Raw genomic sequence first — 27,152 nt, 5'->3', positions numbered from 1 at the left:
GAAAAAAAAAAATCTTTAAATAAAATGTTTTATGTTGTGTCTTAAAAAAAAAACAAGAAAACAAGCTCGAGCATATCAGTCTAATTCATTCACACTATTTGAATCACTTGCATATATCAGTCTAATTCATTCACACTGTTTGAATCACTTGCTTCAACCTCTTCTATCCGATTCGCTTGTCCCGGAACGCTACAATCTGAAAAGAAATCCAACAAAGGAAAGTTTCACTGCGAGAGACAAGATTCTAGATTTAGAATAAATGAATTATAGACATTAGTAATAGTGACAATACCATATATCCATGGCTCGAAATGCAATCAACTTTTAGCTTTGACAAGGTTTCATCATCTTGCAGACTTTGCATCTTCTCTGTTGAGGTCTTATTCCCAATCACCCTATCCCCATCTTTAGACACAAACAATTCAACCTCTTCAGCCTTCAATTTCATCTGGCGTGCCACATACTGTTCAACATTCAGATAATACAAGAATAAAGATCCATGTCACTGCAACAAATTTGGTTTCTAACTCTCATCCACACAAGTGGAGACTCCAAAATTAAAATTTCAGAGGGAGAGAACTCACTTCGCGGAGTTGTTTTACTAGCAAAGTGGGCCGGCAACAAAGATATGGCTCAAGTAAGTTTAGTAAACCTTCTGTATCCAGCGAGATAAGCTTAAGATGAATATCCAACTGCAGAATAGATTTTTTGTTTCTTAAAACCAGAAATTCTTCATTATTTATTGACTGTAAATCATAAACAATGGTCAACAAAGATCAATTTCTTTTGTTACCTCGACACTATTACCCTCTAAGCTCCCGAGATATTCCACAAGTCTATTCAAGCGAGCATTCCTCTTACTAATAGCTCCTTGGTTATTATTTCCTTGCCTTGTGTTACTCCTTGTACCGCCTCTTCCCCATGCAAGTATTTCTGAGTTCCACATAAGCACAGGTGATATTCCTCTGCTGTCCCTCTGATGCGTCTGCTCTGTGCCATTACCTGCACAGTTATCGTTGTTGTTTGCATTTGAAGAAGAAGGCTGAGTTGTAGAGCGCTTTTTTCGTTTCCTCAGAAGGATTTCGGCACAAGGCTCATCTGAAGAAGAATCTTTGCCTCTTTTGTTTTGATCATCATCATCATGGGCTTCTGATGTATCCTGTTCCATGTTTCTGCAGTTCCTTCTTCTTCTGGAGCCACTACCACTACGACGTGATCTTGATAAGACCGCTGCGTCTTTACCAAAAGACTTTCTTTTTGCAAGGGCCTCAGATTGTCGTTGCGATACTTGAGCTATAGATGCTTGAATCTACAAAAGAAGAATAATGAGTTAGTCACCATAGAAGCATTTGATCTACTTAAGTGAGTTAGTCTTATGTTACATGAGAGGCCATGCCTCGGGTTTCTAACCTGCTTATTACGAGCCTTGTCATCTTGACGAAAAGCCATTTCCTGAAAAAAAATGAAAGGCATATATCATCAGTAATCTCTCATAAGTAACCCTTCTCTAAAACTGTTGAAGAGGAAAAGGAAAAATGTTGATGCTTCACCTCCTCCTCAAATTGATCAATATTTTCGAATAAAGTTGCTATTAAGGCATCAAAGTTTGGGTCGTCTCTTAAAGAACGTCGGCTTGCACAATGTTTCCTGCAAGTAGGACACTCATTGTTCCTGAAAATGCATTTACCCGTTAATATAACCCAGAACAAGCTTTACAATAGGCTCCCTAAATAATGCTGAACATGCAAATGGAAGGCATACCCCAATCTCATTGACTTATCAATGCACTCTCTGCAAAACCGGTGGAGACATTCCATCACAGTCCTTGTTTTCCTTATAATCCCTAGAAAATGAAAACCAGTGCTCGCATCAGTTGAATTTAGTAAACTGCACTAATAGAGTTGATGAAAGATAGAGTGAATGACTATGCAAAAACAGGATTATGAGAAAAGTTGCAATCCAAGAACAATCTACAACAAACTAGCGCAATGCGAGATTCATTACAAATGACGACTAGATTTATGTTGGTTGATGAAAGTTACTGGAGCAGTAGTAAAACATTCACAATAATGGTGCCTGAGAAGCAATTGAAGCTGATTGACTTTATAATATAAATGTAGAGAAGAGTACCTAAACATATGGAGCATTGCACGTCCCTACGGATATCCGCTAGATCAACATACAAATATCTGCAAGGGAAATCAAGACTTTATCAAATAGCAAAGATCATCAACTACCGTTGCCTACTGTGAGAAGTCTGTCTCAGTCAAAAACTTAAGTTAAGCTAAAAAAGACTAAATCAACAAAGAAAGCTTAAGTCAATTGGACGATAAAGCATCTCTAGATCAACCTTGCACAATGTCATATTCACCGTTACTACAGATCAAACCTAAGCACTTAAACTGTTCCTCCACGAGAACTGTATAATTTGTGATTTTTGAGAAGAAACACGACAGTATTTATAACATGCAAGCAAGAACCAAACAATGCATCGGATCAATGAAACAAAAACACAGGTTCGGCTTTAAAGCCATCAAAAACAACAGTGAAACCAATCATCAGAAAATTTCAAAAGGGAAAAGAACTGTTACTCTGATTCTGATTGCTCTCCTTCTGAAGAAGCTTGACTTCTTTCCTTAGAATCTGAAACTGTTAATACCAATTAAAGACTTCCATGTTACATACTCACGCATTGATCGATTCATATATCTCACATACGTATATATAAATATATCCACGACTATAAACAAGAGCAAAAACGAAACTTTTACCTTCTTCTTCTCCTAACGCTTCCTCATCCTCTGCTTCTACTTGGTCACGTTTCACGTCGTCTTCCTCATCTCCACTTTCGTCCTTCTCATCCATTTTGTCCGGATCTTCTTCTTTCTCCACAGCTTCGGGATTGAATCTGGCAGCTTCTGAGTTCAGACCCAGTTGGTCGTCCTCTTCTTCGGCGGCGGAGAAGTTCTTCAAAGAAGGCATTGTTGATTGTTTGATAACAGTGATCTTTGCTTCTAGGAAGAGAGAGGAACAAGAATAAAGCTTTGACCTTTATCTCTCCCTCTACGTCTCTCTCTTGTGGGCTTTCTTGTATTTCCTCGTCCTTTGTTGTTTCGTTTCGGTGCCGATGGAAAGAGAGAAGGAGAACAAAGGAGGACGAAGAAGAAAGAGAGAAACTTCTTTACCTTTTAGCATATTTTGTATTTATTTATAATATTTTCTTTTGTTAATTATATTAAGATCCTTGTGAAGAAAAAGTAAAAATTATACTAACATCCCTCATATTAAAACCTTATTATACATGTTGTAAATTCTTTTGCCAAACCTCTAATTTTTTCTCAAATCCTAATCACATGTTTATTTAATTTTGGATCATATTTACACATCTAAAAAGTTCGGACTTTCTATCCTAACTTCTCTAATTTTACAGGATAAAAGATAAAATATGCGTTTCTGAAACGACGCATATTATCCGATTACCAAACGTAATCTAAATTAGTGGATGTAATTCACTTCCGAAAATGTACTACGCGGCATACTATTGGCCGGTCTCTGCTTGGATATCACATACTTATTTTAGAAATTTTTTTCGTAATAGGCAAAATATCAAAAATTATTTAGGATAATTTGACTGTAGAATATTTCATAAGTATTTCTAAACTATTATACAATAATTTAATTTGTTGTTACTAAAAAAGTGTTTTTGTAAGTTAAAAACCTATTCAAAACTCTATTTGGTTGCTAAGTTATTGAAATTTAGTGATAACTTTTTCATTATGGTAGATTACTAGTTGCGGTAACTTTGATGATAGATCTTATTTCAATTTTAAAATTTTGTTTTTCTCTCAAATTATTTAGTCATTTAGTGGTTGTAGTAAATGATGTGTTATCGTCAAATATACATTGGAACATATAGAAATAATGAAGTACCATTTAATTGATTTTGTCAATTGCTTAGCTAGGTTCAAAACTACGAAACATCGGAATTGAATACAAAGGATATTGAATTGAAGTAACATAATATTGTCGGCCTTCTTCTCGTGTGTAAAGACTTGCCAACCCATTCTCCACACTTGTATCATGTCACACATGTGTGGGTAATAATATATCACGCATCATAATTCTATAAATAAATCAAGAGTAGTAAAAAAATTAAAATTACCTAAACTTTAACATTTTTTTAGTTGGGTAGCCTAAAATTAACAGTGGATCAACAAATTTACTATAAATATACAAAATTTACACAAGAGAGTCTTTTATTTTCGAAAAAGATCATAAATTATATTGGGCCATGATAAATCGGCCCATTAAGTTCTTTATAACTTAGAAGCATTGTCTACTAGCTTCCCTCTCAATTTCCATTTTTTTTTTTGTTCTTCTTTTTTTCTGCAATCGGTCGTCGTCGTTGTTGTGCTTAAACCCTTACCGGAATGGAGCCGCCGGCGAAAGGAACAGTGACTCCGTTAGCGTCGTTGTTCTCAGAGGAGGAGGCACGGAAAGCAGCAAGCTACGTGGAGGAGAAAATCGGAGAGAAGCGAGTAGAGATGAATCGTCTTCAACAGTTCGTCGATGAAAACGACAATCTCATCAATCTCGTCAAGAAGCTTCCCGATCAGCTTCATCACAACGTTATGGTGAGTTTTTATCTTTTCAATTCCTCTCTTATATAGTTTACTTTTGCTCCCGTTAAATGTATCTGATGCTTTTGTGTATTCAGGTCCCATTCGGTAAAATGGCTTTTTTCCCAGGTCGATTGATCCATACCAACGAGTGTTTGGTAAGTTTCATGATGATTATATGTTCTCTCGTTTCGATTTCAGTTGTAGGATATATGTAATTTGATTTGATATAGTGTCGTCTTGCTATGAGGTTTTAGGGTTTACCAGTAAGCTATAGAGGCTAGTGTAAATTTCACATTGTTTTTTTTTGTGATTCACATAGGTGTTGTTGGGGGAGAATTACTATACTGATAGATCATCGAAACAAACGGTTGATTTCTTGAAGAGAAGAGACAAGACTTTACAGTCTCAAATTCATTCTCTTAAAGCTGAGATTGAAGATTTTCAAACGGAGGCTTCATTCTTCGCTACAACTGCTTCTGAAGCAGCGGTAGGTTTTGTTGAAAGACTGGATCATGTGTTGTTGCCTTGTCCTTTTTCTTGATTCTGCATAATATGCATCTTTTTGTTATCATTTGTTTATAGGAAGGACTTGTTGAGATAAGAGAAGAGTATGTAGAAGAAGATTCATCTGCACCTGTGATTCAGTCAAGTGAAAGAGAGCCTTCTAATATTTCTGGAGGAGAGGCTGAAGAAGGTGAACTTGAAGACGATGACTTTGCAAGAATCATGTCCAGGTTGAATGAACTTGAAGAACTTGAAGACGATGACTTTGCAAGAATCATGTCCAGGTTGAATGAACTTGAAATGGAAGAAGAACAGGAGGGTGAAGATGGGGGCGATAGAGGTGAAGAACATGATTCTCCAATAGAAATTTTGGAGGAGAGCCAGCATGATTTGGTGAAAGGAATCAGAGGTGAGACAGACTGTGGTAGGATTGAATATGGGAAACAAGAAACTACCATATCTGTTCCTATGAAAACTTCAGGCCATAGCTCTTCCATTCGAGAACCGAGGGTTTCAGAGGTATCGTCCTAGGATATTTCACATCTTGGTTTTATGGTTAATGGTTTTTTCCTAATGTTTAATTACTTTAATCCAGCCAAGAGTCAAAGCCAAAGTTATTCAAGTGTTACCAGAGACACATCCGCACAAAGATCTAGATGATCCGCTGAATGTAAGAAAAACCTTATCTTCTCTTCTTTCATTAGCGTTTTACAGCTCCTTCTCAGATATTGCCTGTTATTGCATTATGGCAGTGTATTGGACCAATGTCACAATATCTCCCCAAAGGTTAGCTTTATGATCTAAAGCATTTCAGACATCAAGAAAAATGTCAAATTAATATATGAAACACTGAATCATCTTCCTGAAAACGTTCTCTAACCAACATCTACGTTCTTTTATTACCAGGAGATCAATCTCGTAGCGCAACTGCCCAGCAAAACGCTGGAACATGGAGAGACTTTCAGGCGACCGCTGCTATTTCCACAGCAAAGGCAAAAACCAATGTTTTAGGACCACAAAAGATTGAGGTATGTGGATCTTATACTATAAGCTATACTTGGAACCCATGGAAACACCTTGCATTATGCATATATCTTTCTACAACAAAACTTAACCTTTACAAGCATCTCACAAATCATCATGCCAACTTTTTTATGGTGCAGTCACCTATAGAGAAACCCGAGCCCGAGTTTGATTCTACCAAGGTTACATACATATCTCTTTCGCTCAAGTGTTAGCAAGTTGTATAGTTGCTCAGGTGGATCTGATTTTCCTTTAAGCTCACTAAATATCTGATCCAAATCGTGCAGGCTTTTACTGGATCAATCGTAGAGCATGCCCATATTCAAGAGACCAGCACACACAGCCATACGCAGGTACTTTTTAACCACACAACAGTCACAAGTGCAGGGAACATGATTCTTATTACATTTTGTTTGTTTCTTTGTTATATGTCAACAGTCTTCTGTGTCTCAACCGTCTAAACCAGTGTCAAGATTCAAGGCGCAGAGAAGGTAGCCAGTCAGTTCAGTGTACAATTTTTTGTTGAGTTGCCTTTATGATATGTAAGAACTAAGAAGTAAGAACACATGCAAATGTGTGCATCTTGTAAGCTGACTATATACAGTTAATTAACAAAATCTAAATCAAGAAATCTGATATTGTTACTTGACTCTTTCCAAAAAAGTCTTGAAGTAGCGTCTCTCTGTCAAATAGAGAAGCTGACAATACCCATCTACTAAATTCTAATATCTCCATGCCTTTAAACTCGGCTAACATCTTGTACTTCTCTCGTTTTTGTTCCCGGTTTGAAGAAGACATATCTTCCTCTTCACTACAACCTTTTCTCTTCTTCTTCTTTCGATCCGCACACTCTAAGTTCTCATCACTGTCTCTGTCTCCATTTAGCCTCTCAGATGTTGATATTGTCGTCTCTCCACCGTTGATGATGTCTTCATTTCGATGTGCATACACAATGCCTATAAAAATATTCACACAAGCCCGAGCAAAGATTTAAAAGACTTATCACAAAATGTAGTCAATGAGAGATGAGTACAGATCAGTCTTATTCTTACCCAAGTCCTTAAGGATAGGTTTCTCTATCTCGGGTTTATAAGAGCACACGACCTCTTCTTCTTTTTCATCTTCTGAAACACCTGTCTCAAGCAATGATCTCTTATTCTCATCGATGTTACTATCCCTATGCAACTCAACAATATCGCTAGTGAAGAGCTTGTCAGAGAGATCACGGAACAGATTTGAAATCCCGAATAGCTCCCCTTGAAACTGCTTACAGTCCTGATCATAAGACGCACCAAAACATTGGAAGAGAGAACAACCTCTTTAATGAAACTAACAAATTAAAGACTGTATACTTTTACATACCTGGACGCCTTCAAAGTACCTTGTCTCCATTTTCCCTGCAACCGCAATGTTTGAGAGCTGTTGTTTGTATACTTGTCTTGTATAAACTAGTTCCTCAAGGGAACCAGCACTCAACAAACGAAAAACCACCACATGACGTTTCTGTCCATACCGAAATGATCTATCTTGCGCTTGCAAGTCATGAGACGGGTTCCAATTTGGGTCAAATATAACCACACGGTTCGCACTCACAAGGTTTAGTCCCAACCCACCAGCTTTAGTTGATATCAGAAAAACCTGACACAAAAGAGCTCATTTAATCATTTGATCAGAAGCAGGTAAGCAGAAAAACGATCCCTTTTGTATAGGGTTTGGTTAATAAAAACCTGTTTGCTAGGACTCGCATTGAAATCATCTACAAGAGACTGTCGCAGATTAGTCGGAGTAGAACCATCAAGTCTTGCAAAGCTATAACCTTTTCTAATTAGAAACTTCTCCAGTATGTCCAGCATCCTGTAATTTAGTGGATCAAAAGCTTATAACGACAAATATTCTCCTACATTCATCAAAACCAGGAATTAAATCCAAAAACTAACCTGACGGAGTAACTGAATAGAAGTATCTTATCACCCTTTGAAATCCAAGAAGCCATCAACTTCTCCAAAGCTCTCATTTTCCCACAATGTTTAACATCACTCAGGTCCATGAAGCTCTTGCTTGCGGAAATTCCTCCTACTAGATCAATATCTGTCCCAAACACTGCAGATACAAAATCTGCGTCCTTCTTCTGTTTCTCTGGCTCATCTTTTGGGTTAGGTTTAATAAGCTCCAGATGATTGCTGATCTGCTGAAGTTTCAAAAGGCATGGAAGCACCAAACAGAAAGGACAAGAATCACAACCATCGGGGTTGTCTCGATGAAGGTAACTCCAAATAGTTCCATCAGGAACAATCCTTCTGCAGCACTCCGATTGCTTAAGCGGGCTTCCACAAGCGCACGGATTGTCCTTCTTCACAAGGCACTGAATTTCTGGGAGTTGCAGCATTCTTTGATAAACCCGTCTCTGCAATTGACTCATTTGACAAAAGACTACATTATCTTCTTTCCCCATCATGAGATGCCCAATGGTCTCCTCCTTTGTCCTCCTCAACATATACTTACGCAGAAGACTGCCCAAATGCTGTTTCCTCTTATCTGCAATCTGGACAAATCTTTCCGGGGCAGTAGCTCTCTGCCCTAGCTTAAGTGGTTCGTCATAGAATTCTCGGAAATGGTCACGAGTGCCTAGTGATCCCGGTGCTACCCACTCAAAAAGATTGAATAGCTCACTGATCTTGTTCTGCATCACTGTACCCGTGAGACCAATCCTCTTCTTCGTTTTGATCTCAAGGCATGCTTCATAAAGTTTCGATTTTTCATTCTTTAACCGGTGTGCCTCATCAGCAATCACTATCTCCCAATTAATCCCGGACAAAACGGGGCCTTGGATTCGAAAAGTATCAAAGCTGGTTACAAGTACCTCAACACCGCGTGCCTTGAGTTTCTCAAGAATCATATCTCGGTTTGATCCGTGGTACACCGAAACCTTGAAGAAGCTTGCCCATCGAGAAAACTCACTCTCCCAGTTGTGAATAATCGAAGATGGACAGATAATTAGTACAGGACCCTTATCAGACTCTAAAAGAGACGTCTCACCAGCGTCACCGTCTTTTCCATACACTCCAGCAAGAAATGCAATTGTCTGAATGGTTTTGCCTAATCCCCTGAGTCAAAACTTAATATCAGGGTTCCATTATCACCCAAACATAAACTATTACAGCTACATATTTAAATGCGCAAGAACATTCTCATGAACATTCAAACTAGAACAAGAAAGAAGAACTCACATGTCATCGCCAAGAATGCCACCGTGGTTGTTTTTATAGAGATTATACATAAACTTCACTCCCTCTCGCTGATGTTCAAGCAATCTACAGTTGATAGAAGCCGGTACCTACACCAAATCATAAGGCAAATTCAAATAATTTCCAGAATTTGAGAAGAACCATCAACATGAGCAAAAGCTAAAGACTTTCGTAAGAAAAGAACCTGTATGATCGGAATCTCTCCCATTGATGACAGCAAAAGTGGTTCATAAGGACCGGAATAGTCAAATTCAGCCCGGCTTAACCCGGGTCTCCCGAATTCGATTGATTTCTCATCGTCTTCATCATCTTCTTCCTCTTCGTCAAACTTGATGTTTCTTTTGTGATCATCTTCGTTAAATTCAAAATCTTCCACTTGGGTTTTTGAGATTTTAGATTCGTGCTTGGAGGGTAAAAAGTAAGAATCATCGAGACGCAGTAGCTGCTGTGAGAGAGACGATTTGGGAGGTTTTCTCGATGGTTCAAATTCTTGGGTAGATGAGACTCGCAACGATGAAGATGATGGAAAATTGCCACAAGGCTTCAAGGTCTCTTTGAAAGTGTGTAACAACGACATCGCTAATCGATCGCGTTGCGAGAGATCGAGAAACTGAATAAAGTCGTAACTTTTAGAAATTTGTAAACTTACTGGCTGTTATTATAATTAGAAGATAATAAGGGGCTAAAAGGTAAATAAATTGTACATTTGGCAGTAGTAATGGGCCGAATCCGAATAGTAATCCACGCGAAGCCCAAATCGTATTTGTGTCCAAACATGCTTTTAGGTTTAGGGTTTCTTCTTCATCTCCTATATATAGCAATCTCCTTCTTGTAAACGCCGAGAAAATACACCAATTCTCGATTCAACCCAATGTTGTGTTTCTTTTTTTGTTTCTCTAATGTTTTTTTGGTGAATTATTCGATTCTGAAAAGGTTTTGTGTAGAATATGATGAAAGTTGTAGATCGGTGATGGTCTTTTGATTCATATGATCGATAAAAATTTCAACTCGCTACGTTCTTTCTGATTCTTACAAAAGTTGGATTCTTTTTTTTTTTTTTTTTTTTCTTGCTTGACGGTTTTGGAGAATACTCTCGACGTTTTTGTTTCAATTGGATTGTAATTTTTGGCACTGGAAATTGTATTACTGGAGAAATGATGAGAAATCAGATAAAATCTTAGGACACCTTCTGACACAGATTCTGTGTATGAGAATGACATCATATTCTGATCTTCAGTTAGATTTATTTTTCGTTTCAAAAACAAATTTTTCTGTCTGTTTGAAATTGAATTTTATGTTTTTTTTTAAGATGGTTTACTTTAATTATCAGTTTATTAAGAATTGGATTATTCAATTTGAATGTACGGATGGTCTCAAAAGCTGCAATGAGACGACGATTATGATTCTGAGGCAACAATAATATTACAATTGAACCTTATAATTTACACAAGAACAACAATCAATTTAGTATAGTAAATGTAAAGAGATTTTGTATATATGTACATACATCGAACTCTATGAAGACTCTTTAAATACAGTACTCTATTCGAACAATAATGGCTTATGCTCCTGAGCCGATCACATCAACAGATTCTTATAACAAATCTGAGGTTCTGCTCTAGAAAGGTCAATGCTTTGATACATAGTTTGGCTCTTCCAATGATGTCTTGTTTGCTTGTCTATTAAGTTCCTGAAGCTGTCTGTCATGTTCTTCAAGCATCTGGTCCACTCTGCTTGGCTGATCTAACGATGGTCCTGACATGTAAATCTTGCTATCACTAGGATTATACTGTACATACAGAAAACACAACAATGTTAGTAAAGAAAAGAAAACTGCTCTAAAAGGAAAAAAAATGAAAAACAGAGATCATTTAACTACTAACCCAACATGGGTCAATTGGTGCTGTCATATGTCTACTATCCATGGTATCAGCTCTATTGTATGCTCGTCGATCTCTTCTTCTTTGGTTCATGACTGGTTGATCTTGTCGTTCTAGTAGTGTTTTGGAGGAGGCCGAGCCCAATAACATCTTCGGGTTTACTCTAGCTGGAGGGTATCTAGGAAGTGCATTCTCCTTCACATGCATTGTTGACTTAGCCATGTTTCGGTTGCTCATCAATGGACCTGAGTGTGAAATTCTCCCACCAGTTTGATTGTTTCTGTTGTGCTGCATATTTTGATAATCAGGAACTGGTCCCTGAGGAGTCCTCTCCTCCTTAAACGACTTGAAACTATCGTTTCTACTCTTCAAATCTTGATATTGTTTCTGCATTTGCCACAAGAGTAATTTGCATTACAGTTATCTCCATGGTCATTGTGACCTTAAAAGCTAGGACCTTTTACAGTTACTTACCTCCATTGTCATTGATAGAGAGTTCTTGCCTTTGATCTGTGGTACAGGTTTTCTCTCATGTGATATTCTCGTCATAGAGTCTTGCCTCTCTTGTTTCTCCGCTCTCACGGGTTGTTGCCTTTTCGCTTCATCACGCATTTTCGCATCAATCTCTTTACTAGGAGGATATTTTGGTAAGTTCGATGGATCGCAAGCAAACGGCTTGGTTTTGAAGTACTGAGAAAAAAAAAAAAGAGTTTTCTGACTAATAATGCTTCCATGATCTCAGGAAACCAAACACAGTAAAACATCATGAACCAGTTACCTCACTCTCAAGGGCACGATCTGCAGAGCTCCGGTGATCAGGATCTATGGAGAGTAAAGTCTCTAACAGCGAAAGAACACTTGCAGGAAAGTCCTTAAAGATCTCTGATACTTTCCGCCTATAAGGAATCGCGGTTTTGAATCCAGCTGAAGCTGGTAACTTCTGTTTTCTCCAGTAACTTTCTGTTGGTGAGCCACAAAGCTTGAAGATTTTATGCAATTGTTCTACCTAGAAAGATTAAGGGCTACATTTGAGTTGAAGCAAACAAGATGCAACCTGAATTTGGAGGAAAAGAAATCTACGAGAATTTGCATACCTCGGTTTTTCCAGGGAGGATCGGTTTACCGGCATATAATTCACCTAAGATGCAACCTGTGCTCCATAGATCAACCCCAACACCGTAATGAGAGGCTCCAAGCAAAAGTTCTGGTGGCCGGTACCATAGAGTGACAACATGGCTAGTCAATGAAATACTTTTTGCAGGGTCGAAAAATGTTGCTAACCCGAAGTCTGCTATCTTCAAGACTCCCTTACTGTCAATCAGTAGATTTGAGCCTTTTATATCGCGGTGAAGAACGCCGCGGCTGTGACAATGTTCAAGCCCACTTAGAAGTTGTCGCATGTAACATTTAACCTAAACAACAGAAACATAAAAGAAAGGGATTTTGAAGCAGAAAGAAAATCTATGCTTTCTACATTAGGTAGTTCAACATTTATGTGCAGTACCTGAGGCTCTGTAAACTTGACACCGGGTAGTGAAGAAAGTCCTAATAGATCATGATCCATGTACTCAAAAACTAAGTAAAGGGATGATGAAACAGGGGCAGTGATCAACCCTTCCAATTTCAGGACATTAGGATGATCAAGCCGTCGCATTACTATGATCTCTCTTGCCATAAACTTAACACTTTCCATATCGTTAAGATCAAACCGGACTTTTTTTAGCGCAACAATCTTGTTATGAAGAAGATCGCGAGCTCTATATACGCTGCTATATGTTCCTTGGCCAATCTGCATCCATAAATAAAGAAGGTTATATCAAACACAAAAAGGATCTGGATCAAAGAGAGTTAACAAAAGAAACTTACTTTCTCCAATTTTTCAAAAGTATTTGCTCGGCGTGGAGCCCAATCCACTAGTGCCTCACCAGCAACCGTGACCAGCCAAGACGGCCATCCTGCAGCCACTTGCTTCCGCTCTTTTTCCTTTGGACCAACAATGCTTGGATCCCTCTTCAGTTCCCGAGGAACCACTCGAACCGAAGTTTCAACCTCAGGTTTCTCTACTCCCTTTTCAATCTGATGATGCTCAGAAAACGTACTGGAACTCAACTTTTCGGATTCAATCAACCGAACTTTGGAATCTTTACTATTCCATCGATCTAACTTGGCTTTTACAACTTTTGGATCAATCTCCAAGTCCGGGTCTACAACAGCACTAGATGCCCTTGTCAATCCCTGATCATGCACAACTCTATCCATATGATCAACTATCTCAGGATTCTCTAATATCTTCCGAATCTGATGATCATGAAACCTACTTGGACTAAACACTTCGGATTCAATCAACCTAACTTTAGCATCTCCCCTGCTACTCGATCTATCAAACCCACCTTCCGGTTGGATCCAATCATCTATCCTCCTCGACGAATCAATCCGCGAGGAACGTTTCTCCTCCGATAACTCTTTCAGTGTTGTTGACTTTCTTCTAAAAGGCCTATGCCTAGAATTTACGCAACCCATTCGCAAGCTCTAGAACATGAATCTATACACATAATCATACATAACCAATCAATAGGAAAAACTTAACCTTTATCCACAATCCAATCCAGTCACTTCCCTAAAATCTAAACCCTAATTTCAATCCACTCAGAACAAACACACAACACCAAAACTTCAATGGCTCAGTGGAAAAAACCCAGTTCACGAAAACCAACAAGATCGTGTTTTTAAATTCTTCTTCGGAAGACCACACGCACTGTGAAATCCCCCAGAACAGAAAACAGAGATCAGAGTGATTAGAACCGGAAAAATCAAAACTTTCGCCGGAATTCAGTGAAGGAATCAGGAGAAACTGATGAAGATTGACTCTAGGGAATCAAAAAGGGTTGCGGACGGAAAATTATAAGCAAAGGGGAGATTTTTGTTTTTTCGGTTGTAGCAGATTTGACTGATTAAACGATTACGTAGAGTGAGTCACATCATCGATGTATAAACGAATTCAAATAGCTAAACGTCAATAACTAACTTAGCCGCCTCTCGTCGACCAAAGTTAGATTTTTTCTCCACATCTCTCTCTCTCTCTCTATCTCTTCATTCATGGAATTCTCTTTTTATTTATTTTTTAAATGTTCAGACTTTATTAAATGTGAGATTAATTGTTATGAGCGATTGTTGTCAATTTGTCATTATTCAGCCTATTCAAACAATTGTATCATTGTTTTAGTCAACTTTTTTTTTTTCGATTTGTTTTAGTCAACTTTTAAATGCTAGCTAAAATTGGTTGAAATTTAAAAAATAAATTGATACCATTGAAGTTCTTATAATTTAAATTGAAACATGAGAATTTTAAAACAGTGAAGAAAAATGAAATATAAGAAATTAATCACGAATATAAAAGAAGTTCAGAATTGTGATAGGATCAGATATTGTTTGACTGAGATAATTTGCCAAATACATGTGTACACGCGTGTTTTTTGTGTAATGTAGAGAATTTATGAAATACTTTAATCTACTTTGCTCACAGTCTCACACGACAGCACGATGTCTTAATAACTAATTTATTTACTTTTTTTTATTATTATTATTGTTTCCCCACTTTTCAAGTGTATTAGTCCTTGTTTGAAATATCGCTAGGCGCTAGTCGGGTGTTCGGCATGGGCCTAGCGATTAATCGAAAAATCGGATTAAAATCGGGGATTAACCGGGGATTAGTTTTAGGGTTATTTTAATATTTTTAAAATATATTAATCCAATATTGTAAAAATTTATGATTTTTATTAAAATTTGAACACAAATTATTGTAAAACATCACAAACTCCCTATTCAAATGATTGAATAACAAAAATGAAAGTTTTTTTTATACTTGCAATCTAAAAAATAATCGGGGTATATAAGATTAGGTGGAAAATAATCGGATTAGGCGGGAAGTAATCGGATTAGGCGGAGAATAATCGGGTTACTGATTTTTTAGGGGATTAGTCATTAATCGAGGCGGATAGGGTGGGCCTAGGGATTAAGCGGGGAGTAATCGGGGCTAGGCGGGGATTTTTAGAACAGGAGTATTAGTATAAAGAACATCAATATTCAATAGGATGCCGACACCTTCATCGGCATGCGGTGTTGCCATCGCGACCGTGTTGTATGGCAAAATTCGACTCCGTTTCCGGCCATGGGAATATGAACAGAGGATTCGTTGATGTACATCATTAGAAGACTAAAAATTGGAAAAGTAACAAGGAAATATATTTGTTTAATGTTCTCACAAATTCTCAAAGTCGTGTCAACTTACATATATATTTTTTAAAAATTGACCATAACGGCGCTTAAACTCCATAACAAAGTCGTTGCGATCGTTAGTACGTGAAATTGTTACATATGCCAAGTGAATTTAGTTAGTACGTTAAACTGTTTCATATGCGAAGTGAATCTTAGGAGGGGTTATTGGTTCATGGATTTATATGGAATTAGAAATCCAAACAAAAATCATTTGTTATTCAATCATTGATTTTAAAATCCTAATTAAATTCATGTGTTATTGGTTCTATGATTTATAAATACTAGTTAAAATCATATGTTATTCGTTTAGTCATTTGTTTTTGGATTTGAGAATCCAAATTATGTTTTAAATGGAATTGAATGGAATTGAAAGAGAAAAATAGAAGGATTCAAATCCATGGGTAAACACATGTTATTTCAAAATCCATATATCTTGATTTCATAATTAATAGAAATTTTCAAATTCTATATGGATTTACAAATTAATAAACCAATAACACCCCCTTAGTATTCCTAATTTCCAATTACTTGGAAGATGCATGGTTTGCCAAACAATACCACATCGATATCCAATTTTAAAATATTTGATTGCAGATTCTCAGCTTATATGATTAGTGTTCCATTTAGTGTGGATAAATGCTTCGAGGATCTCATTTGATGGCTAGACGCAAGAATATTAAAATCTATATTCAAGAAAAGAAGCTAAGACTTCCATAAGAAAATGACAATCGCATGCATTATTCAAGAATTGGTTAGCGGTAAACGTCAAGCAGTTTCGTTCCTTTAGAGTCTTCTTCATAAAAGATAGACAAAACAAAAACGAAAAAAAAAAGGAAATTATCATTTAAAGGTTAGGATAAATAGATGATTCTTTTATTTTAGTTTGTCGGCTACTAATTAGCGTAGAGGCGCACTATTAAGCCAAGTCGCATTTAAAAAAGGAAAGACAAATCGCATTTGTTTGTTTGTCCCTAACTTCCTATATAAGTGTATATATACGACTAAACTAAAAAAGAAAGAAGATTATGCATTACGTTTTAAACAGATTTGTTGAAGTAAAAAATGATATACGCAGAAATCGCGTTTCGTCATTAGTATTAATTTCATATTTCGAGAGGAAGAAAATATTAATTAAGTGATATTAATGGAAATAATAATATTTGATCACAGTTCACGCAGTTTCCATGTATAATTCATTTGTTCCTAATTTCCATGTCTGGTCTCTTTTGGAGAAATCAATAAATAAAACGACATTTAAGCGCGTGTTATCCACTACAAGCCTCAAAACTAACGAGTGCACAACACGCGCTTTTACATGAGAGTGGGACTCACGTGAACTAATCTATTTCCCCAAATCTGAAGACTTTCCTTTTGTTTTTTTTTTTGCTCTCTTCTTCTTCTTCTTCAGCTTCGGACAAATTTCATATCACGGAGATTTCAATTTCCCACACAAGAAAAAAATAACCCTCAATCAAAAATCTCAATCAGATCTCTGATGATGGATCCAACAGGATCACCAAGAACATCGAATGGCTCTTCTTTATCTCCTCCAAGATCGTACCTTATCTTTATGCGAATCATGAGCAAGAGACGGACATGGGTTTGTCTCTTTGTAGCTGTCTACGCGATTCTCTTGGCTTCCTCATGGAACTTTCTCACATCTGTACTTAGCTGGTACAAGCTCCAGTACACGTCATCGCCGTCTCCGTCGAGATTACCGGCGGTTTACGCGTCTGTGGTGTTAGGAGCTGTGTTTGGAGCCATGTCGATGGTTGCGGCGGCTGCGGTTGCTGTCCCGGCGGTTATGGTGATTTGGATATCGGTGGTTGTGTTGCTTGCGTTTTTTGGGAAATCGAGAAGGGTATTGGTTGTTGAAGCTCGTAAGATTACAAGAGAAGTGTTTGGATTTGTGTTTAAGGTTCTTTTGAAAGAAGGCAATGCTGTTGCTGCGGTTTGTGCTGTTTTGGGTTATTTCATTCTTATTAGAAAGGATTTTGATTCGATTTAGGGTTTTTGATTTTGGGATATTTCCTTCTTCTTCTTTTTTGGATTAGGGGCTTTTTCTTTCTTTCCGGAAATTTGACGATCATATCGAAGAAACTCTTTTCTTGTTGCTTCTTGTTTAACTTATTGCTAATGTAGCAATGTATATGTACAATTTATAAACGAAGATGTTCTCTTGAATATATATCACTATCATTATTTCTTGAAATTGTTCCAAATTATAGAATTGTGTCAAATTGCTAACCCCTATTTTTTTTGGTAAACCATGACAGAAATCTAAACTGAACCAACAAAATATCCTTGCAACAAAAATGAACAAAAGAATCCAACTACCAATTCATGCATTTGTCAAGTTTTTGAATACTGCATGTTTTAACTAAATCATATCTTATCCATCATTAACTACGTTTAAATTGTCTAAGGTATGGGACATGAGCCAAAAGTCCAAGACATAATCACCAATAGTTAGAAGTCTCTAGTCTTATGTCCCACAATGAATTAGGAGCAGTTTTTTTCCTCTCAAATTTTCAGAAAATGATGGCCCGTTAGGAGACATTCAAGTACATAGGAAGAACCAATTTGAATCAAATGATACCCAGCCCAAGAAGAATTTGAAAGAGAGAATAAGAGCCCAAGTCAGCCCAATTGAATTCTGTTGAGTTACTCATTTTGCTAAGTAGAATTTTGGCAATGAGAGCATAATTCTCCATATTTTGAGTTTGCAGTTTGTTATAAAAATTTGATTTTGTTGATGGTTAGTCTTTTTTTTGTGTGTGTACATGTGTGTGTGAGTGAGGTTGTCAAAAAAGAAAAAATAACATACTATTTGGCACGAAAAAGTGGAGCTGATTTTTTAGATCTCAAATTTGTTGGAACAAAAAGTTAGCAGTCGTGTAAATTTTTGATAACTTATATAAATATCCTTAATCCAACACAAACATAATTATAAGTCATACAGAAACTTTTGTATATTCGTAGTCAGTATCCCCAATACTGGTCGTCGTTTTACTGTTGTTAGACAGGAACACGTTTTGGGCCTTGCGTTTTCCAGAAGACAAAGAGAGATCGGCGCAAGATGTATCCAGCTCCGGTTCAGTCAGTGCTGGCATCGGGATCTATAATTGAATGAAAACTTTAGAATTCAGTTTGCTGAGATGATATCAGTTTCATAAACCATAAAAAGACTGAGCACAACCCTATATAGAATCTTTTGCCCAATTTTGACGTTCAAGTAGATTACAGTTATGCCCTCGTGTCAGATTTTTTTGTCCTTATTGTTTTTCGTTTTTCCTTCTCTTTTTTTTTAAAATTAATTTGCCTCAATGATATCTTCTTTTTTAAAAAAATTATTTCGTTAATTTAAACTTTTAAAATTTATAATTATTATTTTTTTTTTTGTACCATAAGTTATAGGGTGATTTAGGTGAATAACCAAAAAAAAAAAAAAAATTAGTTTTTTAGAAAGAAGGTAGAGAGAGATAGAAAGAGAAAGAGAGTGAATAGAGGGGTTAGAGATTAGATATTTAATTTTGTTTTTTTTTTAGGTTATCTAATGTAATTTCTCTAAGTTATATCTAACAGGGCAAAGATTTTTAAGGTACAAATAAATAGACAAAAGTAGAAAAAGCAGTAATAAAACGTCGTTATTCGTGAATCTATATATCTGTCATGTCATAGCAAAAATATGTTGCAGGTTTGATCATTTCAAAAGATGTAAGTTTTGCCAAGTCAAATTAAAGCTGTGTGTTAAAAAAAAAAGGTCAGCTAATTAATTTTTTTACTCTCGACAAGTCATAACTGTGATGCTCTGAACGGAAGATTTTTTATAAAAGCAGAATATTAGTTGTAAATTTCAAATTTTGATATTTGAAATCCTAGTCTCGATGCATCTTACACGGCCACGATTGTCATTTCGAGCTTCGCCGTCAAATTTTTTGTTCTCTTTTATTTGAAAAATCAAGTTTCTGTCAAACCCTAACCCTACCTTAACTCTAGTCACCTCTACTCGCTGGCGGCAGGCCTTTTACCAAAATGCCATTATATCTACTACTTTTTGTCCCAAAAATGCCATATATGATTAGAGATTCTAGCTGTGATATATATATATATATATATATCTTACTGTTACTGATATGCTTTTTCTACTGGGGGATAGAAACAAGGGTTTATTATTTTCCATTTGACAGACTTTATTTTCTATCAGATTTAATTTTTTAAAAATATTAGGTAGTATCTGCTGGAAAGCAAAATAAATTACGAAACCATTTTTTCTCAAAATAAATTTTCTCATGTCGGCCAAAACCTGGATGTGTAAAAATCTTGTTTCATTATTCAGTCTAAAAGATTGCAACCTTTGACCATGGGCCGGCGATTGTGGAAATGTAGTCTCGATCGATGCATCTCACAAGCAAACCCTAACTCTATGCTCCAAAAAAAAAAAAAAAATTGCCACTATATAAGTAAGAAAATTTGCATAATATCATGCGTACCAAATATGTGGTGTTTTAAATGTCTCTGTGACTTATATGACATTAAATTTGAGGAACAAGTCAATTATAAATTGAAGTTTTTGTGATATTGCTAGGTTATTATACAATGATAACGGTAAATGTAGCACCAATTTGTCCCTCGTAAATTGGCATATGTATCATAAAGTTTGTCTGCTTTTTTCAATACATTTCTAAAATTGTCCGTGCATACTTATATTAATTATTTAATTATTTCAGTTAGTTTTTATTATTCCCTCTGTTTCATCAAAAGTGTCATTCTAGCATTTTTCACACAAATTAAAAAAAAAGTAAATAAATTTCATTTCTACCTCTTATTAATACACTAAATAATACTTTCTCTCTAATTAATAAGCTAAAATAGTGAGGTTAAAAAGAGAATTAGTCTTTAAAACTGCATTGAAAACACAAAACGACACTCTTTGTGAAACAAGATTAAAACTTTAAAACGACATTCTTTGTGAAACGGAGGGAGTATTATAGTATATTTAATATACATGTTTATACATATATACTTAATTTGAGTTTATAATAATTTTGTATTTGTTCTATAGAAAAAGATAAAGATAAGGAAAATTAACAGTCACAGAATATGACATGTACAACCATTCTAATTTGGGTTCAAATATGTTGTGGTTAGGGATCCATATGTCCAGCTAGTAATCTTGTCTCTTAATTGTGGGATACATGTCATTATACTAGCTATATAATATACAGATAGAAAAAAAACAAAAGAAAACAAAAAATTGATTATCACATACAGTATATGATATATGCCCTTTTTTCAAATTATGCAAAGCCCATTTCTTCTGTCTTTAATTATACCCCGTCTACTTTTTCTCAGGATTTTCACAGAGGGTCACCTTCTCGATATCTAGTACGTTACACCAAAATGGAAAGATATGTATATGCATAAACCTATTCATTTATGTGACTTTCGTGACAGAAAATTAATGTTTATATGGGCTTCGTATCTTAAAATAAATTAGTACATACTATTAAATATTAATTGGCACATTTTACCATATTGTAGGTGGTTTCAAGCTATTGACTGGTGTTTAAAAACTACTATTATAGACGGTACGTAAAATGATTGTTATCATTTGATTTCTAAAATGATCAAAAGATTAAACACAAATTTTTCGTGCAAGCATATTTTTCTTAATTTTTTAAAACTGAAAATACTTTCTATTCCTTTGAAGCACCGAAATGCACAAAAAAGAGACAAAATGGAACATTTATGTCTGGTCAAAAAAAAAAATGTATCAGTAAATTTTGATGCGTTTAGACTATCTAAACAAATTAAGGACACAAATTTTATGATCAATCAAAAAAAAAAAAAAAAATTATGATCAATCATTATATTTCGTAAACTTATAATATGTATCGGTGTTGATGACAACTAATATTTTTTTATTTTTATTAATAAGATTGAAACTGATAAAAATTCTTCCAAAATTAATATTCTTAAAAAATATATAATCTCAACCAAAAATAATTAGCTAAATACCGTATATACATGAGGGCTTGTGTCAACCTAAAAATTTGGTTATCAATTAGTAAGAAAAATTAGAAAGTAGGAGATGTTGATCACGTGATCGAGTGTGACTGTGTGAGTCGAATTCGATCACCGAGTAATGGGGCCCCCTAAAGATTTTGTTACTTTGGACATTACGATTAAATAATCCCAATGTTTTTAGTTTTACCCTTCTTCCTTAGCATCACTTCCTTTAAGTTCTGTTGTCTCCATTCTCTCCGTCACTGTTTTTTCTCCACCAGAAAGGTATATGGACTATGAAAAAAAAATGTTATCTTTCTGAAATTCTTTCTTTTTTTTGTGCGATTTGTTGTTCTCAAAAGAGTGTTTTTGCCATAAAAAAGAACGAGTTTTTGGTGTCAAAAACACCTTTGATGTTATATAAAAAAGACAGTGTTTTTGCCTAAAAGCTCACTTTTTTTCTGTGGTTGTGTTCATTTGTTGTTCTTGGGGAAGTTCAAAACACGCTTTAGCATGATTGTAGTTACAGATTGTCGTTCTTTTCGTTTGTTGATGTTGATTTGGAATACTTCTACGCTGTTAAACTAGAGATTTTGGTTCCCGGTGGAAGTTTGTGTTCTTTGAGTCAGTTCGAAGTGATTTGTGTCAAATCTAAGTGTAAAAAAAGGTTACATTCATGAAATTCCAAAGATCAAGAGAGTGTATTTGCCTAATAAAAGCTCACTTTTTTTCCGTGGTTGTGTTCATTTGTTGTTCTTGGAGAAGCTCATAGCGTTTAGAGATTGTCGTTCTTTTGATTTGTTGATGTTGATTGGGATAGTTTTATGCTTTTAAACTACAGATTTTGGTTCGCTGTGGAAGTTTGTGTTCTTTGTCTAAAAAAAGGGTTTACATTCATGAAATTCCAAAGATTAAGAGTGTGTATTTGCCTAAAAGCTCACTTTTTTCCGTGGTTGTGTTTATTTGTTTTTCTTTGAGAAGTTCAAAGCATGCTTTAGCATGATTATAGTTAGATATTGTCGTTCTTTTGGTTTATTGATGTTTATTGGAACCGTTTAATGCTTCTAACTAGAGATTTTTGGTTCCTGGTGGAAGTTTGTGTTCTTTGAGGCATTTCGAAGTGCTTTGTGTCAAGTCTAAGTGTAAAAAAGGTTACATTCATGGAATTCTAAAGATTAAGCATTAGGGTTTTACTACATGTAGATAAAAGATTAGATACGGAAGAGATCTAGTTAATTTTACTTATATGACAAATAATATTTTTTGCTTTCACAACTTCTTGATTGTAGATTTGATAGGTTTGGGAATCATTTCTTCAGTTTGATAGTATTCTTGACTCATCAATAATTTGTGTCCTTGTTAATCTGTTGCTCTTTTTTTTTTTTACTATTGTTTGTTTCATATAGTCCTAATTTGATTTTACATTTTTTGACACATGATTTTGTAGGAAATGGGGAAAAGCGAGTCAAGCATAGGTGGCAAACCTAAGACGCCAAAAGGTCCTAATGAGCTTAAGCTTGAAGCCGCGGCTGCTAGGAAGAAAGGCCCAAATATCACACCAGTGACTCAAAGTGACGATGGGGTTAGATCAAAACCATGTTACTTAAATTGCAATATGTATATAAGATGGTATATAGATTTAATTACTACTAACTAATTATTTTTATTATTTAAAAAAAAAAAAAAAACTCAAGAGGTAAAGGTAAATAACTGATTTTAATTTCCTACCAAAAAAAGAAACTGATTTTAATTTATATATACAAATATGTTACTATACCGTCAAACTGAAGAAATGGTTGTGTTTTATATCTATATTAGTTTGATTATTTAAATTGTTGTGTTTTAAAACTGTATTAGTTTGATTATTTAAATGGTTGTGTTTTATATCTCTAAACTCTATTTGACCTCACTTTATATGTTAAGGAATTTGGAGATGGAAGCAAACTATCCAGAGATTACAGAGGTGATCCAGATATAGTTGACAAAGTCCTGAAGCAAAAATTTGGTAACTTTTTGTTTTCTTATTAGTTGTTTATAATAGTTATATTTATATTTGTGTTTGATTAATGTTTATCTTTTGACAATGTGTAATTAATATCTACAAGTAAATATCTGGGTTGATAAAATTAAAATTGTGAGTACCAATTGCAGAGATATGTTGGGCCATCGCATTGACACGTCTTCTCCAGGCTATTTACAACATAACTCGAGATAATATAACTAACCGCAAAAGCTTCCTTCATGATGACCTCGTCGTGCATTTGAAGACGAAAAAAAATCCAGGCAAACGACCGGCGTCGTTGAAACTTCAGAACCTTAAAGATGCTATTAAACATATAGCAGTTAATGGATTGCTTAAAATTAAAGCAACGGGAGTTACAAAGGTACTTGTAATTCAAATATCACAGTACTTCGTTTTAAAGATACACTTCTTTCTTGGGTTTGTTACAAACTAATTAGTTTCATTTCTTTTCTTCTTTTTATGATTTGAATGGAGGCTGGGAGCGAGATTGGATATCATGGCAAGTGGAACTTTTCAATGGAGAAATGTCCTTCAGTGGATTTCATCAAGTCCAAAGTTGATATCTCTCCAGTTGTCATATCGTTTGATATAGCTGACGAATTCCATTTCATTGGCAATGTTAGTAACTAAGAAGTCAAATATGATCTCTGTGATAGAAGTAATTAACTGGATCAACTAACTATTTTTTTTTTATTGCTTTCAGGGTATCTACAAGGTAAGCGGCGTAGATATGGAAGATGGCGAAGTAGAGGGGCACGCAGTTCTCATTGTCGGCTATGGCTACACCAAAGACAATCGACTATTCTTTTTGATTCAGAATAGTTGGGGAGAAGATTGGGGTGTGAAAGGTTTTGGACGAATCTTCATAGATGACATATCCACGACCACACTTGTTTATCCAAATATCTAACTTGACCAGATTTGGGTCAGGCCTAGTTACTTGAGAGATTTGGTTCTTTTTGGTTTTTGTCTTCTTATTCCCTAACTGTTACTAGCAATGGGAACCAAGTATTTTTATTTAAACGTTTTAGAGACTCCTCTTCTGGCATTTTTAGCCTTGTTCACTTCTTTCACTTATAAATATCTTTTTCTTATGCTCAAATCATTTGTTTTTTTTTTCTTCCGATTACTTATGTCACAACTTATTGATTATAATAAATCTCCTACATCCACTTAATTTTAACTGAACAAATTAAATAGATGAGATTAGCTTCACGGATTTAGTAATAAACCAACTACAGTACTTGGATACAATGGGATCTCAACCGGATATATAAAGGTCTCAGTCTTTTTTAAATAATTTAACCCCCACAAGAAACCTTACACAAACATAAATCGAGTTCTGATCATAAAAGTTTTAGTCCATAGGGCATCAAGAAAAAAAAGAAAAAAATTCATAACTACTTAATCTACCTGGCCTGGGCATTGGGAACGCCCAACCACACCATCAATCCTGCAATTAGAAAAAGAGAACACATATCATTGGAGTAACTTTATCGAATAGCGATTATAAGAATCATATATGATAATAAACAGAAGCAAACACAAAGATACTCGAGGTTAAAGACGAGGTTGAAAACAGAAGCAAAAACAAACACAAAGATTAAAGTCTTATATATATATATATATATATATATATATATATATATATATATATATATATATATATTTCAAGAAAACAATGATTAACCAGATACAAAAGTGAATATAATAATAATCTCTCTCAACCAATACATATAATTAGTAATTAATTAGGAAGAAAAGAAAGAATCCATCACCTTAAAATTAAGAGGGAGCTGGTCTGCAAAAGATGGGATGAATGTTTCTTTGCCATGCCTTGCGCTCAGCCTTAGCTTGATACTCCACAAGCTCTCCATGAGGAGACTCCTTTGCCATGAAAGTAATATAACCTTTGATTCCATAGCTCATTTGCACCACGACCCTCACTATATGATCAAGCGTAACCGTCTTATTCTCTACTTGGTTGTATTTGTCAATAGCCACATTGGCCATAATCTCCATGTACTCACGCCCCGTGAGGTTTGGCTTGAAGAAGTGGGCATCCAGATCGAGACCGCGTAATCCGTAAGTAAGATATTTAGGCAGCTTATCTTTATCCACTTTGAAACCCTGTAACCACCGCACAATTATACACAAGATTTCAAGCTTTTTACCAAGATTCAAATTTGACGAATTTTTAGAAGTGAATCGTTCGTTTCAACAAACCTGGCTCTCGTGGTAATGGCGCGTGTATCGACGTAACTCAAGTTCCTCGTCATCCTCGGGAGGCTCATCAGGCGACTCGTAGTCTGATCCTTCGAAACTATCGAAACCCCAAACCTGGTCGTCGCTTTCACTGTTTCTCTCCTCTTCCTCGCATCCTTCATCCGGTGAAATCGTTTCGGCCTTGCGTTTTCCACAAGACGAAGAGAGATCCATCACCTCGGGCTCGGTGCTCAAACTGGGATCCTCCATGGACTGAGTAAACCCTAGGTTTCGATTTTGTCGATTTCAATTTCAGCAAATCAGGGCACAGAGGAGATACAATCTAATTTCTAATTCCCCCTTTGCTAACTTTACTATTTACGATAGTGCCATCTCCTTTATTCTGTTTTCCTATTGGTTCACACCCACACACGCCTCGTGTTATTTTTTTTTTTGGTAAATTACATGGCAGGACAGTTGACCATGTTTTTAAACGGGAAAAATGCAAATTAAATGTTGAACTTTTTCATTACGTCGTTTTTAATCCCCAACTTTTGCTGAAACGATTTAAATGCTGAACTTTCTTTGACTTTCTATTTAAATGCCAAACTTTGTTTGACTTTGCCATTTAAGACCCGACGTTAAATTGATTAACGGAGTAATTAAACGCTGATTAAATGCCGTTAACAGCTAGATTGAATTAAAACAATGTTGTTTCTAACATACATCAACACGTCGTTTTCTCAATTTACAAAACCCAAATTCGATTTCATTTGCCCCAAATCAAAAAATCCCCAAATTCATAACCCTAGAAATTGATTACACTTCGACGGCACACCACGGACTCCGACAACGTTCGATGTTATAGAACTTGAACTCATTATAACAAGTTGAGAGAATCACAAGAATGAATCCAAAAGAGAATGAGAAAATCCCAGAAGAGAATGAAAGAAATCTGAAGCTTTCGATTTCTAGGGTTATGGGTTTGGAGATTTTTTGATTTAGGGCAAATGAGTTTGATTGGGGTTTTGTAAATTCAAAAAACGACGTCGTTTATGTGTATTAAAACGGCATCGTTTTAATTTAAGAGGAACTGTTAACGGTATTTAATCAGCGTTTAATTGTTCCGTTAATCGACTTAACGTCGGGTCTTAAATGACAAAGTCAAACAAAGTTTGGCATTTAAATGGAAAGTCAAAGAAAGTTTAGCATTTAAATCGTTTCAGGCAAAGTTGGGGATTAAAAACGACGTAATGAAAAAGTTCAGCATTTAATTGGTATTTTTCCCGTTTTTAAACCATGATTTGGCAAAGTGAGATTTAGTTTTCAAGTTTTAGCAATTAGTGTATTTTTAGACGAAAATGCC

The 27,152-nt window shown here is 35.6% G+C and overlaps 7 protein-coding genes across 9 annotated transcripts; 3 read left to right on the top strand and 4 right to left on the bottom strand.

The window, feature by feature from the left end:
* Window positions 1-13: 13 nt before the first annotated feature.
* Window positions 14-3,161, bottom strand: LOC9328241 (putative E3 ubiquitin-protein ligase RING1b). Of its 2 annotated transcripts, none has more exons than XM_021013600.1 (10): window positions 2,772-3,161; window positions 2,592-2,649; window positions 2,131-2,189; window positions 1,762-1,843; window positions 1,551-1,671; window positions 1,411-1,452; window positions 794-1,309; window positions 585-692; window positions 293-463; window positions 14-196 (listed from the first exon to the last, which is right to left on the bottom strand). In XM_021013600.1, exons 1-10 carry the CDS (start codon window positions 2,980-2,982, stop codon window positions 164-166), a joined length of 1,401 nt encoding a protein of 466 aa, XP_020869259.1. In that variant the 5' UTR covers window positions 2,983-3,161; the 3' UTR covers window positions 14-163. The 2 variants fall into 2 exon arrangements, with proteins under 2 accessions (XP_020869259.1, XP_002889474.1); XM_002889428.2 differs by having other exon boundaries at window positions 2,592-2,643.
* Window positions 3,162-4,338: 1,177 nt separating this feature from the next.
* LOC9325538 (RNA polymerase II subunit 5-mediating protein homolog) lies at window positions 4,339-6,780 on the top strand. The gene is made up of 10 exons (XM_021010428.1): window positions 4,339-4,634; window positions 4,718-4,777; window positions 4,942-5,109; window positions 5,205-5,645; window positions 5,722-5,796; window positions 5,879-5,912; window positions 6,033-6,154; window positions 6,290-6,331; window positions 6,437-6,502; window positions 6,588-6,780. Exons 1-10 carry the CDS (start codon window positions 4,431-4,433, stop codon window positions 6,642-6,644), a joined length of 1,269 nt encoding a protein of 422 aa, XP_020866087.1. The 5' UTR covers window positions 4,339-4,430; the 3' UTR covers window positions 6,645-6,780.
* LOC9325537 (switch 2) lies at window positions 6,700-10,037 on the bottom strand. 2 transcript variants are annotated; one of them, XM_002889427.2, is made up of 7 exons: window positions 9,579-10,037; window positions 9,377-9,483; window positions 8,087-9,253; window positions 7,877-8,003; window positions 7,512-7,787; window positions 7,202-7,424; window positions 6,700-7,105 (listed from the first exon to the last, which is right to left on the bottom strand). In XM_002889427.2, exons 1-7 carry the CDS (start codon window positions 9,969-9,971, stop codon window positions 6,768-6,770), a joined length of 2,631 nt encoding a protein of 876 aa, XP_002889473.1. In that variant the 5' UTR covers window positions 9,972-10,037; the 3' UTR covers window positions 6,700-6,767. The 2 variants fall into 2 exon arrangements, with proteins under 2 accessions (XP_002889473.1, XP_020866085.1); XM_021010426.1 differs by lacking the exon at window positions 9,579-10,037 and having other exon boundaries at window positions 8,087-9,245; window positions 9,377-9,474.
* A 743-nt stretch (window positions 10,038-10,780) lies between these two features.
* On the bottom strand, window positions 10,781-14,360 carry LOC110224387 (probable serine/threonine-protein kinase At1g54610). Its single transcript, XM_021010427.1, has 7 exons — window positions 13,141-14,360; window positions 12,779-13,063; window positions 12,369-12,686; window positions 12,053-12,280; window positions 11,749-11,964; window positions 11,278-11,661; window positions 10,781-11,183 (listed from the first exon to the last, which is right to left on the bottom strand). The coding sequence occupies exons 1-7, from the start codon at window positions 13,792-13,794 to the stop codon at window positions 11,022-11,024; spliced, it is 2,247 nt and encodes a 748-aa protein (XP_020866086.1). The 5' UTR covers window positions 13,795-14,360; the 3' UTR covers window positions 10,781-11,021.
* Window positions 14,361-16,628: 2,268 nt separating this feature from the next.
* Window positions 16,629-17,735, top strand: LOC9328239. Its single transcript, XM_002892131.2, has one exon. It carries the CDS (start codon window positions 17,045-17,047, stop codon window positions 17,555-17,557), a length of 513 nt encoding a protein of 170 aa, XP_002892177.2. The 5' UTR covers window positions 16,629-17,044; the 3' UTR covers window positions 17,558-17,735.
* A 5,242-nt stretch (window positions 17,736-22,977) lies between these two features.
* Window positions 22,978-24,606, top strand: LOC9325536 (KDEL-tailed cysteine endopeptidase CEP1; the record flags this gene model as incomplete). Its single annotated transcript, XM_021011216.1, is given in 5 exon segments — window positions 22,978-23,042; window positions 23,044-23,177; window positions 23,701-23,942; window positions 24,056-24,199; window positions 24,285-24,606. Coding segments are annotated over 5 exon segments (792 nt in total), but the record flags the coding sequence as incomplete, so codon positions are not given.
* A 181-nt stretch (window positions 24,607-24,787) lies between these two features.
* Window positions 24,788-26,140, bottom strand: LOC9325535. Its single transcript, XM_021010817.1, has 3 exons — window positions 25,808-26,140; window positions 25,360-25,711; window positions 24,788-25,034 (listed from the first exon to the last, which is right to left on the bottom strand). Exons 1-2 carry the CDS (start codon window positions 26,054-26,056, stop codon window positions 25,367-25,369), a joined length of 594 nt encoding a protein of 197 aa, XP_020866476.1. The 5' UTR covers window positions 26,057-26,140; the 3' UTR covers window positions 24,788-25,034; window positions 25,360-25,366.
* Between the last annotated feature and the right edge of the window lie 1,012 nt (window positions 26,141-27,152).

This window comes from Arabidopsis lyrata (assembly GCF_000004255.2).
Source record: "Arabidopsis lyrata subsp. lyrata unplaced genomic scaffold ARALYscaffold_1, whole genome shotgun sequence".
In the NCBI taxonomy this organism is placed as follows: Eukaryota; Viridiplantae; Streptophyta; class Magnoliopsida; order Brassicales; family Brassicaceae; genus Arabidopsis; species Arabidopsis lyrata.
This window is presented reverse-complemented; position numbering and strand designations above follow the sequence as displayed.

What these genes read in the sequence shown, in the direction of transcription:
- LOC9328239 (XM_002892131.2), top strand. Translation starts at nt 17,045, where the DNA reads ATGATGGATCCAACAGGATCACCAAGAACATCGAATGGCTCTTCTTTA.
- LOC9325537 (XM_002889427.2), bottom strand. Translation starts at nt 9,971, where the DNA reads ATGTCGTTGTTACACACTTTCAAAGAGACCTTGAAGCCTTGTGGCAAT. An exon ending in GGCATTCTTGGCGATGACAT is followed by an intron (nt 9,254 to 9,376) that starts GTGAGTTCTTCT and finishes GTTTTGACTCAG; the next exon opens with GGGATTAGGCAAAACCATTC. An exon ending in CTATTCAGTTACTCCGTCAG is followed by an intron (nt 8,004 to 8,086) that starts GTTAGTTTTTGG and finishes ACTAAATTACAG; the next exon opens with GATGCTGGACATACTGGAGA.
- LOC9325538 (XM_021010428.1), top strand. Translation starts at nt 4,431, where the DNA reads ATGGAGCCGCCGGCGAAAGGAACAGTGACTCCGTTAGCGTCGTTGTTC. An exon ending in TCCATACCAACGAGTGTTTG is followed by an intron (nt 4,778 to 4,941) that starts GTAAGTTTCATG and finishes TGATTCACATAG; the next exon opens with GTGTTGTTGGGGGAGAATTA. An exon ending in ATCTAGATGATCCGCTGAAT is followed by an intron (nt 5,797 to 5,878) that starts GTAAGAAAAACC and finishes GCATTATGGCAG; the next exon opens with TGTATTGGACCAATGTCACA.
- LOC9325535 (XM_021010817.1), bottom strand. Translation starts at nt 26,056, where the DNA reads ATGGAGGATCCCAGTTTGAGCACCGAGCCCGAGGTGATGGATCTCTCT. An exon ending in GCCATTACCACGAGAGCCAG is followed by an intron (nt 25,712 to 25,807) that starts GTTTGTTGAAAC and finishes CGGTGGTTACAG; the next exon opens with GGTTTCAAAGTGGATAAAGA.
- LOC9328241 (XM_021013600.1), bottom strand. Translation starts at nt 2,982, where the DNA reads ATGCCTTCTTTGAAGAACTTCTCCGCCGCCGAAGAAGAGGACGACCAA. An exon ending in GCAATGCTCCATATGTTTAG is followed by an intron (nt 1,844 to 2,130) that starts GTACTCTTCTCT and finishes TTCATTTTCTAG; the next exon opens with GGATTATAAGGAAAACAAGG. An exon ending in TAGTAAAACAACTCCGCGAA is followed by an intron (nt 464 to 584) that starts GTGAGTTCTCTC and finishes AATGTTGAACAG; the next exon opens with TATGTGGCACGCCAGATGAA.
- LOC110224387 (XM_021010427.1), bottom strand. Translation starts at nt 13,794, where the DNA reads ATGGGTTGCGTAAATTCTAGGCATAGGCCTTTTAGAAGAAAGTCAACA. An exon ending in CTTTTGAAAAATTGGAGAAA is followed by an intron (nt 13,064 to 13,140) that starts GTAAGTTTCTTT and finishes TTATGGATGCAG; the next exon opens with ATTGGCCAAGGAACATATAG. An exon ending in TCAAGTTTACAGAGCCTCAG is followed by an intron (nt 12,687 to 12,778) that starts GTACTGCACATA and finishes TCTGTTGTTTAG; the next exon opens with GTTAAATGTTACATGCGACA.